Source organism: Mugil cephalus, chromosome 5 (assembly GCF_022458985.1).
Source record: "Mugil cephalus isolate CIBA_MC_2020 chromosome 5, CIBA_Mcephalus_1.1, whole genome shotgun sequence".
In the NCBI taxonomy this organism is placed as follows: Eukaryota; Metazoa; Chordata; class Actinopteri; order Mugiliformes; family Mugilidae; genus Mugil; species Mugil cephalus.
Genome location: NC_061774.1, coordinates 5,239,059 through 5,251,874, shown reverse-complemented (window position 1 = coordinate 5,251,874; position 12,816 = coordinate 5,239,059). Strand labels below are relative to the sequence as shown.

General features: G+C 39.6%; 1 protein-coding gene across 2 annotated transcripts in view; it reads right to left on the bottom strand.

Annotated features, from left to right (window-relative positions):
* slit3 (slit homolog 3 (Drosophila)) overlaps nt 1-12,816 on the bottom strand; it is a 209,869-nt gene that overhangs the window by 10,899 nt on the left and 186,154 nt on the right. For both annotated transcript variants that reach the window (XM_047584852.1, XM_047584854.1), the window contains 6 exons: nt 11,883-11,980; nt 8,185-8,324; nt 6,054-6,147; nt 5,399-5,536; nt 4,674-4,914; nt 3,097-3,227 (listed from right to left, as the gene is read on the bottom strand). In XM_047584852.1, coding sequence (XP_047440808.1) covers nt 3,097-3,227; nt 4,674-4,914; nt 5,399-5,536; nt 6,054-6,147; nt 8,185-8,324; nt 11,883-11,980 — 842 coding nt within the window. The remainder of the gene's footprint in view (nt 1-3,096; nt 3,228-4,673; nt 4,915-5,398; nt 5,537-6,053; nt 6,148-8,184; nt 8,325-11,882; nt 11,981-12,816) is intronic.

Below are 12,816 nucleotides of genomic sequence, written 5' to 3'. Positions count from 1 at the left end.
TGCCAGTGCTTAATTAGATTCAACCCATCATTTCCATTCTTTCATTCGATCCTTCCGTCTTCTCTAATGATCCCTCCCTCTTTTCTTCTTGCCTTTCCCAATACGTCATGTATTGTGAGCATATACTTTAGTCTAGTAAAGGTCATATTTTGGATATTTAACTCCCACGCATCAATCCACCAATACTGGAAACCAACCTTATTCATGTTAAGAAATAGAATATATCCACAGAAATGGCAGGACTTCAAAAGTCTACCACAAGCTGGACACACTTTCCAGGACAGCAAGTTGTTTTTATTAGCAATAAAGTGTGTTTCTACCCAGATGACCTCATAACATATATCTGCCCTGCTGATGTCTCCCCTCAGAGTCTCCACCAGCTCCAGGGCTGCATCTTTATAGCTCTAAAGTTTGGATGAGGCTAAGAAAAAAAAGCTACATGATTCAATATGTCACGTTATTATTCTAATTCACTTGTTTGTTTGCATCCGTTTATTAAAGCTCAGTGAAGACAGAATACAGGATTCAGGCTCACTAACACGATGCTAAAATATACAAAATAATCTCTAAATATGGAGGCAGATGTCTTCAACCTCATTTTCAAATCTGACCTTTCTGTAGCCGTTGTGGAACATGATCTCTATCATGGGATAGATGAGGCCTAACGCTGGTTTAGCAAAGTTCTCTTAGTAACTGCTGGTATAACACTTATCTAAAAGACTAAATGATCATTTATGGCACAAACTGTAGTAAACTGTATTAAAGGGAAACCATATATATGTATATGTATATATGTATATATTATGTATGCATGTGTTGTTTTTTTTTCCTTTAATACAAGCCTATGAGGTTTTAAGTGTACCATGTTTTAAATATCTCATGTAGACTAAATAATTCTGTTGAACTGTGGCTGTAATTCTTTTTATAAGATGTCAAGTTTATGCATCATGATGTAATGTCTCAATCCTAAAGTCAAATTAACTATAGCCAGCTGCATTTTAACAGAAGCAGTAAGACCACCAGTACATTCTCCTTGTTTGACAACCATGTCTCTATCCACTGAGACTACATTACAGAGAAGAAAAGAGAACCATAAAGCATCTTGAGACAATTAGTATGGTTATTGACAATAAAAATATGAATTAAATTTTATATTCAATTATATTTTCAATTCAATTTTAAAGAAATAAAATGGAATTGAATTGAATTGAAAATAAAGTGTGGTCTCTTGTTTTTCTTGTTCTTCACCTTCTCCCAAGCATTCCTCCATCCTAATTGATTCCTTCCTTTATACTCACTATCTGTTAGACTTGGTCACTCAAAAGTGGTTGAGAAACATTGAGATAACACCACAGAATTGATTTATTTTTCAGAATTTGGTATAGTAAACATAAAACTTAGGCTGGCCAGTATGATCTGTAGCCTCTGGCTCACACCAGTGGTATTCTTAGTGCTGGTGTTACTCAAAATTAAATCTAAATCTCCCCTGAACATGGACGTTTTCTCTTGTGTAATTTATTTATTTATTTATTTTATTTATTTTTCTAATTTCAAGTGCTTTTTTTTTCTTCCACTAGCCCGTTTGGAAATCCCTTTTCCTTCTACTTCAAACACCTTTAATTAATTAAGTGATCCACTTTCTGGAAACTTTAGCTGTACTGTACTTGGACTGGCAGAGCGATGTCCTTGTCCTGACCTGGACAACAAAAAATCTCTTCAAGGGATGCAGTAATATAGATTTCTATTAGGTTTCAGTCCAGTGTACCCATGTTCCTTGCCTTGTCATCATAAACTTTTAGGATTTTGGTTTTATTCACATGTCGTGGTAATGATATATTGGTGTTGATGATGGAAATGTTCCATGTGTTCACTGTTGTTGTTTACTTGGGTTACAAACTAAATATCCCCTGAGACAGAATGGTATTCAGTCTTGGATTACATATCCCACTCACATCTCTTGCCCTCTATCTTCATGCTACAGACATAGCAGAGAGAGACTCAGACAGAATCAATAGAAGCCAATCAGCAGCAGACAAAGATGGACATCGTCTCTCTCTCTATTCCATGTCCTCCCTCTTTGTCCTGTCTTGTTACTTCCTGTGATTCACCAGTTCAGACAGTTTTGTTCACTCCTCTAAAATGGTGGGAAGTGAAAAAGTCAATGGAGCATCAAATTAAAGGTTTTCCATATATATACTGTGTTGCTGTGTTTTGTTCAGTTTGTTAACTCTGGCCTGCAGTAAAACAAAACACTGACTAACGTGCTTCTAATCTGATTGTGTTACATTATTATACACATTCTATATCATTGCTTATTCCAACTTTACATCAGAAAACTGTGGGCATTGTGTATTTCACTAAAATCTTGTAGCATTTATGAGTTGTGTCTCTATACTTCTTCTTTCAAGGAGGCTGAGCCTTAATATGTGAAAAATAAAGATGAACAATAAGGGAAAGTTTTCATGCACTTGTGAATCAATGACTCGATCTTCACTTTGTGATAGCCATCTGTGTGTAACTCTGTATTTTGCACATGTGCCTGTGTTTGTCATTCTTACCTATTCTTACCTTACCCCTGCATAAAGCCCCCAGATGACTGAACACATTGTCACATTCTTTTGATGGATTATCATTTCTGTTTCCATAGTTTACTGCAACATATCCAATCCTATGAAACTGTGAATGTAGTTTGTTATAGGATATGTAAAGTTTACACTGAATAAACCACTGAAGGAGTACCTTTGTTTTCACTGTTTGAAGTTTTACCTTGAGCGATTTTTTGTGTGCTCAGCTCAGGGACATGGCTGTCTAGTTGGGATTATAGAAGATTTTTCCGAGTTCATTTTTGTTTATAGAGGAGAGAACTCTACTGTGGATCTGGCACTATGTGTGTAGCAATTTGGCAACGTGTGTGCACACTGCCAAATCATCACCTGCTGCAAAGTCCTTGGATCGTTGGAAGCTCTGGCTGCTTATGTGTGGTAATATATGGACTTAGTCTCTAGTAGACTTGGTGTATTTTGAACCTGTAACCTTGATAATATTAAATATGGCTGTGCCTTTTTCCAGTGTTGTCCTGTGTTGTGTGTGGCCTACCTGTACACAGTGGTTGGTGGGTAGTTGGCAATGTCGTAAATGAGTCGTATGTGTCCTTGATAAAGCTCCAGTGCCAGGGGATCGTGGTCTTCCTTGTACAGCAAAATGCCGTTGTCTTTATCTGTAGCTACCTGGAGAGACAAAAAAGTGGGATATTAATGGCCCATCATTCATCAAGGAAATTAGCAGATAAAAAATACATCATCTTACCAATACTGAAAGGCCACAGTCTGTGACCAGAATGTATTTTTAAAGCACTGACTATTGTGCAGTAAGTAGTGTGTTAATAATATGAGCTATGGTAACACTTTTGCAAAATAAATAGTTATTGATTAGGGATATCGCACATTTTACCATTATTTTACCATTTGTTAAAGTTTAGAAATGTTGTGATATGATCTGATAACTACTGTGTTTAGCAGCACACTATTGTATTTAGCAGACGTAAAATCTAAACCGTTTTAAGATCACTTTTCTCAGTACAGGGAAAGCACCTAATGTAACGCAGCCAGTGTACAGCTTTTGTCAAGATTACAAATGTTGGCCTCAACTGAAAATGGAAAGACATTTGACCACACTGCTAAAGATTTGTAGGAAACTGAGAAAAAAAAAAAAATTAAATTCCACCACACGTTTTTAAACAAGGTGACTCGCCTCGCTCTCTCAGAGACACACTTGACATGTCACACTTGCTCGCGTGCTCTGCTAAGCGCTAACTAACTAGCGAGTGGAAATGGGGCCACGGGGCCAAGCACTTAACACTCTAGCGTCAATGGAGCATAGCCAAGTCAACACCTGCTAACAAGCTGCTGGAAAAACGAGAGCGAGGTGGGCTAAGAAGAGAAACGTAGGAGAGATGTAGTGACAAAAGTGGGTGAAAAGAGCAGTAGGATGAAGACTGGAAAGAAAGAGAGAAGTGAAGAGAAAGAGAAAAAGCATACAGTGATTTATGAAGTGCTGTGGCTCTTTTTTTTATTTTCTCTCTCTCGCCTCTGAGTCAGGGCCTCTTGGTAGAGTTTTAACAGCCTTGGCACTGACTTTGAAAGCCGCTGGCAAGAGCACAGAAGCACACTCACATCGTGTGCATGCGCATACGCTCTTGTGGATCCAAACAGGTGGTAAATATCAATTAGACTGCTCTCCTTTTCTTGTTTCTCTTTCCTCTACTTATATTCAGATTCCCAAAAAAGGAGAAAAAAAATCTCTCTCTTAGGATTTGACTCTCAGGTGTCAAAAGTGTATGGCCTGAATGAATGAATAAGTGTGTGTGCACAGTGTGCCATGGAAACAGAGGGTGTAGCAGATGTTTGCTTTGCCTCGTCGGCACTAAGTTGTGCAACTCTATAGGTTTGATTTGAGCGACTCCCGGCTCTGCTTCAAGCTGTGTAAAAATGTTTTCCAAGAAGAATATGGTTTCTGCACTTTCAACTCGGTTGTGCTTTTTTTTCTCACGCAAAGCAGAATATTAAAGAGATGTATCATGTTTAAAGTTTATTTCGCAATTAAAACTTTTGTCTAAATACCTCAAGCCTTACCATAAACCTACTGCATTGACAGAGGTCAAAATTCGATCCTACCTGTAATGAAATATGAGCAGTTGGACGAAGCTTTGCGCCTGGCAGCTCCATGTACCCATCACGACCCAGGAAGTGAACAGTGACCATTTTGTCACATTTGTTGCCATAGAAACCAGGCATGCAGCGACAGATGGGCTCCCCAGCAACCACCAGGCATTGGGCGCCATTCTGGCAATCGGATTGGTCGCAGGGACTCGTCTGCAGCAAGATCATTGGAGGAGGGTTCTCACAGAACAGCCCACTGAGGGAGGAGGAGATTAAACACAAGATAACTTATTTATGGAGCTTTGATAAGGTGAGTGTTAGTGAAAGTTGTTAAGTATTCCTTGCTTTACATTTGAAATTTTTATTCACATAAGGTAATATTCCTGAAGGAAAATGACACATTGTACCAGCTTAACAAAACAACAAACAGATTCTCTACATAAAGGAGGCTTGTTTATGCCTCCGTTTTGCTTTTTGTTTGCTGCACACCTATGACTCCATTTCTCTCGTTTTCCTCTCCGCCCCTTGTGATGAATTTGTTTCTATTTTGCCAACAGTCTCTGCTATAATTAACCACATGGAGCTGCATCTGCTGCACACAAGCACACAAACACACACATGCGGGCAGTAGGTCGACACAGTCAGGTGTCTGATTATGAGGTGCCATCTGCATCTCCTCCCAGTCTGGCTCTGCAGGGTTTAACTGTGTTTTGGGTGTGATTTGTTTCGGTGACTCTCACCTGAAACCCTCTTTACAGACGCAGGTATAGCCGTTGACAGCGTCCACACACTCTGCTCCGTGCTGACACTTATTCTCCAGACAGTCATTATAGTCCTGCTCGCAGTGTTGGCCTACATAGCCTGGTAAGCACTCACACCTAGAGTGGAAATAAGGACAAGGATATGATTACCATGCGTACCTCATGATTACTTATATTTTTCTATACAAACGGGTGATGGTATGAGCCTGTTATATAGCTTATGTGCTCAGTAACAAGAACTCCTTATGGATGAGCTCAATTGTGGATGTATAGATAAAAAATATTTTACGTCAACATATTTTCTTAGTAGTTCTACATTTATAAAGTCAAACAGACCAAAGAGTTCCTGGATTGTGGATTTCCCTTAAGTAGACAATGATTACAAACTATTAAGGTAAAGTTACAGTTATGGTAGTCTTTTATTTTATTAAAAAATAAAAGCCCAAAAATTGGGTGGTAGTGGAAAAAAGTTGCAGTGACATCCTCAGTGACATGTCCGTGTAGGTCTGTATCAATGTGAATTTGTCTGATGGCATCCAGCTTTTAACTTTTCAACCTCAAAGCTTTGGTGACATCACTTCCACCGGTATGTGACTTCTCTTGGGTACCAACCTACCCAGGGGTTGACAATTACCTGTAACTCCGGCCGACATGAATGCACTTTGAGTCGTGCTGGCAGGGGTCAAAACCACTGAGACAAGGGTCAACCACCTCCTCACACAAGTCACCTGGTGACAAAGTAAGAGATCATTAAATCACTAAATCAACAGGTGTATGCATATTGAGAAATTGCAGCATCATGACAAATTAGCGTTTTGAGTATTTTATTAAAATGACATAGAGGAATAGAGAAAGGAAGTGGGAGGTGAGGGCTGGTCTAACCTTGCACACTTTGGTATTGAATGGCTGGCAGTGACAAGAAAAAAGCAAACTAATGTGGAAAAAGATAACTTATACATGTCCCTCCAGAAGACCTCATGCAAAAAAACACACGTGGAAAAACATGATGAGCTTTTTCTCAGAGCTGACGGAGATGTGGGTTAATAGGCTGTGTAACAGTGGTGGCTGTCTAAAGTACGCAGTTACACACTTAAAGGGTGAGGAGGGTTAACAGTGTGTGTAAGAGCAGTAGCTGAAGTTGGTCGTAAGGAGGAAGAGGGGATTGAGAAAGGTCAAGTACATTTCCATCATTCTCTGCCTGCTTTAATCTAATCCTGCAGCCTTACTCCCACCCTGTCTGTCTCCTACACCCTCTCACTTATAGAAGCATTGTTGTTTGTGTCTACTGTGGCAACCGCTGGGGATTCTTTGACCTGCATGTCCAAATCAGTGTGCAGTGGAAAATAAATTTAAATTGCCTCATCTTAGAGCTCCCTAAGCAGACTAATTCACACTTCAGACACTTAGTTAAAGATGCCAGCATTCATTTATCAATGTGAAATTAGAAGAAGATACCGTAGAATAATTATCACACACAAATGAAGTAGAATTACTGAAGAGAACAAACGTGTTAGACATGAGTTACTCAGTGTCTTTTCAATCATAACACAATTTTAGCTGTAGGTCAAACCTGTGAAACAGGATCAGTGTCCTCTATTTGAATCGTGTCATGAAGCAACACAAAAAGAACCTGCAGTCATTTTTGTTTTCCATCAAACAAAATTTGAACAAGACTGATGAAATAATGTTGAAGCACATTTGAGATTTGACAGAATAATAGTAGTTTAGGGGAAGAGGTCAACTTTCAACAGATAAAGACACAAAATATTGACCCCAAAGCTGTGTAGCTTAGTAATTCACTCCACTGCTGGAAAACTAAATCAAACCAGTTCTTTTTTAGATCCAGAGCAACATGGCTAATCAAAAGATCATCACAAAATGTACTGATGATCCGTCTCCTTGTGACCTCCTGGCCTTTTCCCTTATTGCCATTGTGAAACCAAAACATTGAAAATGCACACAAGAGACGTTTCAAGTAATCGAAAATCCAGTTTGACATTTAATTTGTTGAGCACAGTGTAGAAACCTTAAATCAACTCCTAGAAAGGTTTTGGAACATAAAATCAGTATTTTTCTCTCTCTGGTGAAAATATGACATGACAGTCCTGGTTGCTGAGTTTGGAGAAAGTAGAGTAACTAGCGTAGGGCTGTCCTCTTAATGTGACACCTGATGATTATACCGCGGGTTCACTGAGCTGAGTGCAGGTTCATAGCCAAAGGAAACAGCTGTGTGCATTTGTGTGTGTGGGCAACAGCTGTATGTGGTAAGGTGTCTGGCAGTGTGTGAGGATTCTCAATGCCAACAACGATAATGACATGGTGCATGCACTTGTGTGTGTGTGTATTGAGTGAGAATCAAAGGGGACCCAGTGCGCATGGGTGTGGGTGTTTGTGTCTTAGAGGACACTGTCACAGACAGAAAAACTTAACTTCCCAGTCAGCAGTTTGGCTTCACTTTGCTGGACTCTCCCTTTCTCTCCCTCCCTCCCTCCCCTGTGCCACTGCTATTTAAACCTCCTACAGGAACTGTTTCAGGTCACTGCAGAGAGGCTGTCCATTACTAACTTACCATCCAGTAAAGTGGAAAATGTTAGTTTGTATGTGTGTGTATGTGTGTGTGTGTGTGTGTGTGTGTGTGCGCATAGTAGTAGTGGAAGGACTCTGTGACCTCATGTTCCCTCCCTTAGCCTCCCAGGGGCAACAACTGGAGATTGACTTTAGGAATAGTAAAAGTAACAGATAGAATAGAGCTTGTGTGTGTATACCTGTGTAGTTGGGTGGACAAATGCAGGTGTAGTTATTGACTCCATCAATGCAGGTGGAGTTGTTCTCACAGTCGTTGTCTTCACAGTCATCTGGGTTTATCTCACAACGCTGGCCCTCGAAACCTGGCGGACACACACAGCTACAGACACAAACACACACACACAGAATCCACATTATTACACGATAACTGGACCAGATCTGAGCGTATGCTCCTTCTGCACAACTTGAAATAAAATCAATCAGCCAGATCAATCTGCTACTCGACTTCGGTTCCCTTTAAATTCTCCTATAAGAGTGCACTTTAAACAAAAAAACTATTTAATCTGTATTGGAGCAGCTTTTCTTCCATCCACTGCTGGTTCCTACACATTATTGGAGCCACAGCATATCTATATTTAGTGGAAGCCATTTCATGCCTCATTTTATAGCAGAAATTATATTTTAACATGGCTGTTTAAACTCTTCCTGCATCACACCAACCCTTCCTGATGTTCTTCTTCTACACTATAATTTGGAGAGCATCAGTCCCATCTATTAAATGTCGTCCTTTGATTGATGTAATCTCTGCCTTTCCTGTCTTGGGCACAGTTTAATTAATAAATATGTAAGGGCCCAATTCCTCCAGCAATATAATAATAAGGCTGAAAAAAAAAACTTTTAAAACAAAACACCCACCTCAAACTAAAATAGTTTGATGCCACTATACTTGGACATTGTCCACCCAGACCACTCAAAAGTCTTCTCAAAGCTTTCCATTGTCCCTCTATTCCCCCCTTCCCACCACTCTGATTCATTTGATCCTCCCTGTTTCTCATCAGCCCTCGATCTCTTCCTCCTTCCCACCCTTTATATCTCAATCAGTCTTACTCCTTGCAACAAACACAAATGCTACCTTTAGGGGCAGATCAACCCCCCAACACACACCCTCACACTCACCCAAAAAACATACAGTCTGATAAATGTGACCACAGCTGTGTGCGGTATCTTGGCCTCTCTCACGACTCTCTCATGTTGTGTTACACTCCTACACATCGTTGAGTCTAGTTACTTTTCTTGGATGAAAAGAGTTTCACAGCAAGGTCACACTAGCACACTGAGCACGGGGAAAGTTGCTTCAGCACAAGTGCTTTACAATTATAAACCCACGCAGACACACTTAGCCTTATTTGCACCTGCAAAACGTAATCTACTGTTTGTAGTTTTTTTTTTCTTCATTTATTTCATTTCACTATCACATCTAACTTTGGTGCCTCACAGGCTTTTCTCACGCTGGCACTTATCTTCCTCATTCTCTCTTCCCACAACATATATCACAGTCAGTGATAGAGCCCCCACCCTGTCTGCCTGTCTGCCAGTTTAGAAAAATCTTCTCTTAAAGCTGTAATAAATAGTTTTTGACTGCTAAGAAGCAGATAAACTCCAAAACAAACTCAACACCTGAGATACAGTGACCTTCCAGTTTCTAACTGGAGTCCAGTCCAGTGTTGTGATGTGTTGGCGTCCTTTAATTTAAATTATAATATCAAACATAGTTACTGCTAAATCCTCAGTTGCTGAGTCATCAAATCGGATACTGAATCAAATTATTATTTGTAGGTAACAACAGTTATTCTTATAATATCTGCTGTTAAGTAAGGGCAGGACAAAGACAGAAAAAGACAGAAAAACAAAAGGGGAAGAAGATTGTTCCCATCAGAAACACAAGACAAAGAAAGACAAAAGAGAAAAGCCCTGCAGACGATGGAGGGTCAGAGAGCACTGTTCCACCAATCAAACTGCACTCTTGACATTTAAATTATATACTTTGACAAATGGGTCCCTGCTAAGAGCCAAGGCTAATTGGACTTATTGAATATCCCAAACTGATTATGTAACATGTTAAAATGTCAAAGGGGCCAGGTCTCCCTTTCTTTCTGTCATACCCGCTTGCTTTCTGTGTCTCTCTCAGAGCGCAAAAGTATCTACCTGCGTTGGTATTACCATTAAGAGAAGATCTGTAAAGGGTAAAGAGATCCCTAATAGCATTACCACGCAGGACGTTAAAGGCCAGACGCATATCAAAGCCCTCAAAAGGGCAAAGGCCTTGTTAAAGGGGTCGAGAGGGAGACAAATCTGGTAGAAAGATATTTATGACAATTGTTTCAATTACTGATGCTGTTTGTCATGAGCCTCAAACAAAAGGGGCCTTTCTGGAGTGACACTGATTACATGGGCAGACACGATGAGGAATGCCCTTGCACAAACAGATATACAGTATGTACTAGTATGAGCAGCCAGCTAGCAGGGACTTTTAAAGAGTGTAAAATGTATCATGTATCAAGTATTTGATGTGGTTTGGCTCAATTTAAAGGCTAAAGGTCTTGTTAAAAATGCACCACATTAGAAATTATTTATCCCATTTCTAAGCAACTGTTGACAATTTCCATTGCTTTTGGTCTGTGGTTTGTAATATTTAGCTTCTTAACATGTTTTTGCACAAATATAACTCTTGACTCATTTGCTTTAGTTTCTTAGTCCAAATGGGACAGTCATGAGAAGCTAGAAATGGGGTAATACAATGTTTCATGAATTAGATCATTGCCGAAAATGTAATTTCATTTTTTAAAAATGTAAAGATTTTACAGTGTTTCAAGATTCCATATTATGCAGAATGCAGGAGCAACCAAGAGGGTTGAAAAACAAATTTGAAACCCTCAATGTCCTTGGATGGAAAAGTGAAAGATAGATGCTCTATTCTCTACTCCCTCAACAACTGCCACTGAGAGGCCCTTGACCCCAAATGTCTCTACAGAAGCTGCAGGAGTCAAGCACTGTGATTGTGTTGGGCAGCTCTCAGGTGCAAATGTGGGAAACTGTACTGTATGAATGTAAAAGAGGAACATTCGTGGATAAGAGCTTGCACATGCCATATATTTTCTTTGGGTGACGATAGATGTACTTCAGAGATTAAGTCAATCATAAAATAGCAATATACACATTACTTATTCAGCCTGAAGATGCATTACAAATTTTAAAAATCTCAAGTCACAGGCAAACCTTATATGTTCCTTCAGTATTTGTGCAGAGTGTTGGCAGTTGAGGAAAACTAGCAGGGAACCACTAACATGAACCATGTTTAAAACATCCCTTCAAGCAGCTGAGGAGATGAGTGAAAGAGCAAAAGGATTTAATGAGCAACCAGAGTGGGGTTTCCTCTTTTGAAAAGTCCCCTCTCTTCCTGTCTAATCCCCCACCCGACAACACACACGGGCAGGAAAACACATCATAAGGTCAAAGTAAGCTGTTATCTTGGGTAATGCATTGTCCAGTGAAGCGAAATTGTCCACTCTAATCACACTGCCCATATTTCTGAGGTCTGAGTAAACTTATTTTCCCTTTAGATGAGAATAGACGGTATGTTTTTTAAAATGTCTCCACTAATAAAGAGGCTATTGGGAAGAAAGGCCAATGAGATTTGACCCACAGTCCAAATGGATCCCCAAAGGACTCTTTTGAAGTGCCTGTTTTTGTTTTATTCCTCTCACGCAATAAAAGAGCTAAATAATTGCTGTTAAAAAAAAAGAAAAAAAGAAAAGAAAACATACTCTGAAAAACTGTTTCAGAAGCATACATACAATCCATTTTCAGTGACATACTTTCAGGTAAAACAAAACACATTTTTCTATGACACATTAGTTCTTAATAGATATTGTTGTACCTATAGTGGTCTCCATAGCCAGGTTGAATGTGACAGGTCCCTCCATTAGAACAGGGGAAGCTAATACAGGCATTGATGGGTATTTCACAGTCTTGGCCCTAGTGGAGAGAAGAAACCAAAGAGAGGAAAACAAGTTATTTTTGAATATTTTATATTATATATACAATATATATTATATTTTGTATTGTAGAGAGAGTTTCAGCATTCAAACAACAAGCAGCTGGACGGGGTTGTGATGACGGTTAAGAATGGTTAAGGTCACATGTGAAGGCTGATTTATGGCACCACACATTGTGTCAGTTTGCATAGTTCTCTTGTCTACACAGAGTGAAGAATTACGGGAACACTGTAGGGCATTTATCAACATGCGTTATTGTCTGTACTCGTGTTCTTGTAGTCCAACAATTCCAATCGAAAGTACGGATCTGAGGCGTACTTGCTCAATCATCAAGTACACTGCTATTCCAATTTCAGAATGACTGTGTCATCCTGTCCTCCAGCGTCCGTACATCAGAATCTAATTTATCAAGTCCAAGTGCAATACCAAGTACACAAGTCTAAAGTCCTCATACTTGGTATTGATAAATGCCCCTTACATGTGGTCCTTTATCAAGTGCTCGCTGGAGATGACACAATGCATAGGTCTAATGCTGATTGGTTCACAGATTTTTATGGCAAGGGCAAAAGGGCCAACAACAGCACAAAACATGACAAAAGTAGCCTCCATTTCCGGTTGTTCTTCCTGTAATGTATGGTACTAACAACATTTAGGAGTGAACCCCTAGAACAGTCGACCATAACCTGTCCACAGGCTCACAAATGACTGTAACAACTGTTCACAACCTCACAAGAGGTTAAATGCCACCAGTCAGTTAGAACTGAAGAAACTGAAATAACCCTAATTTCTAGCTTCTTTTGTTTCAGCGCAGCTATA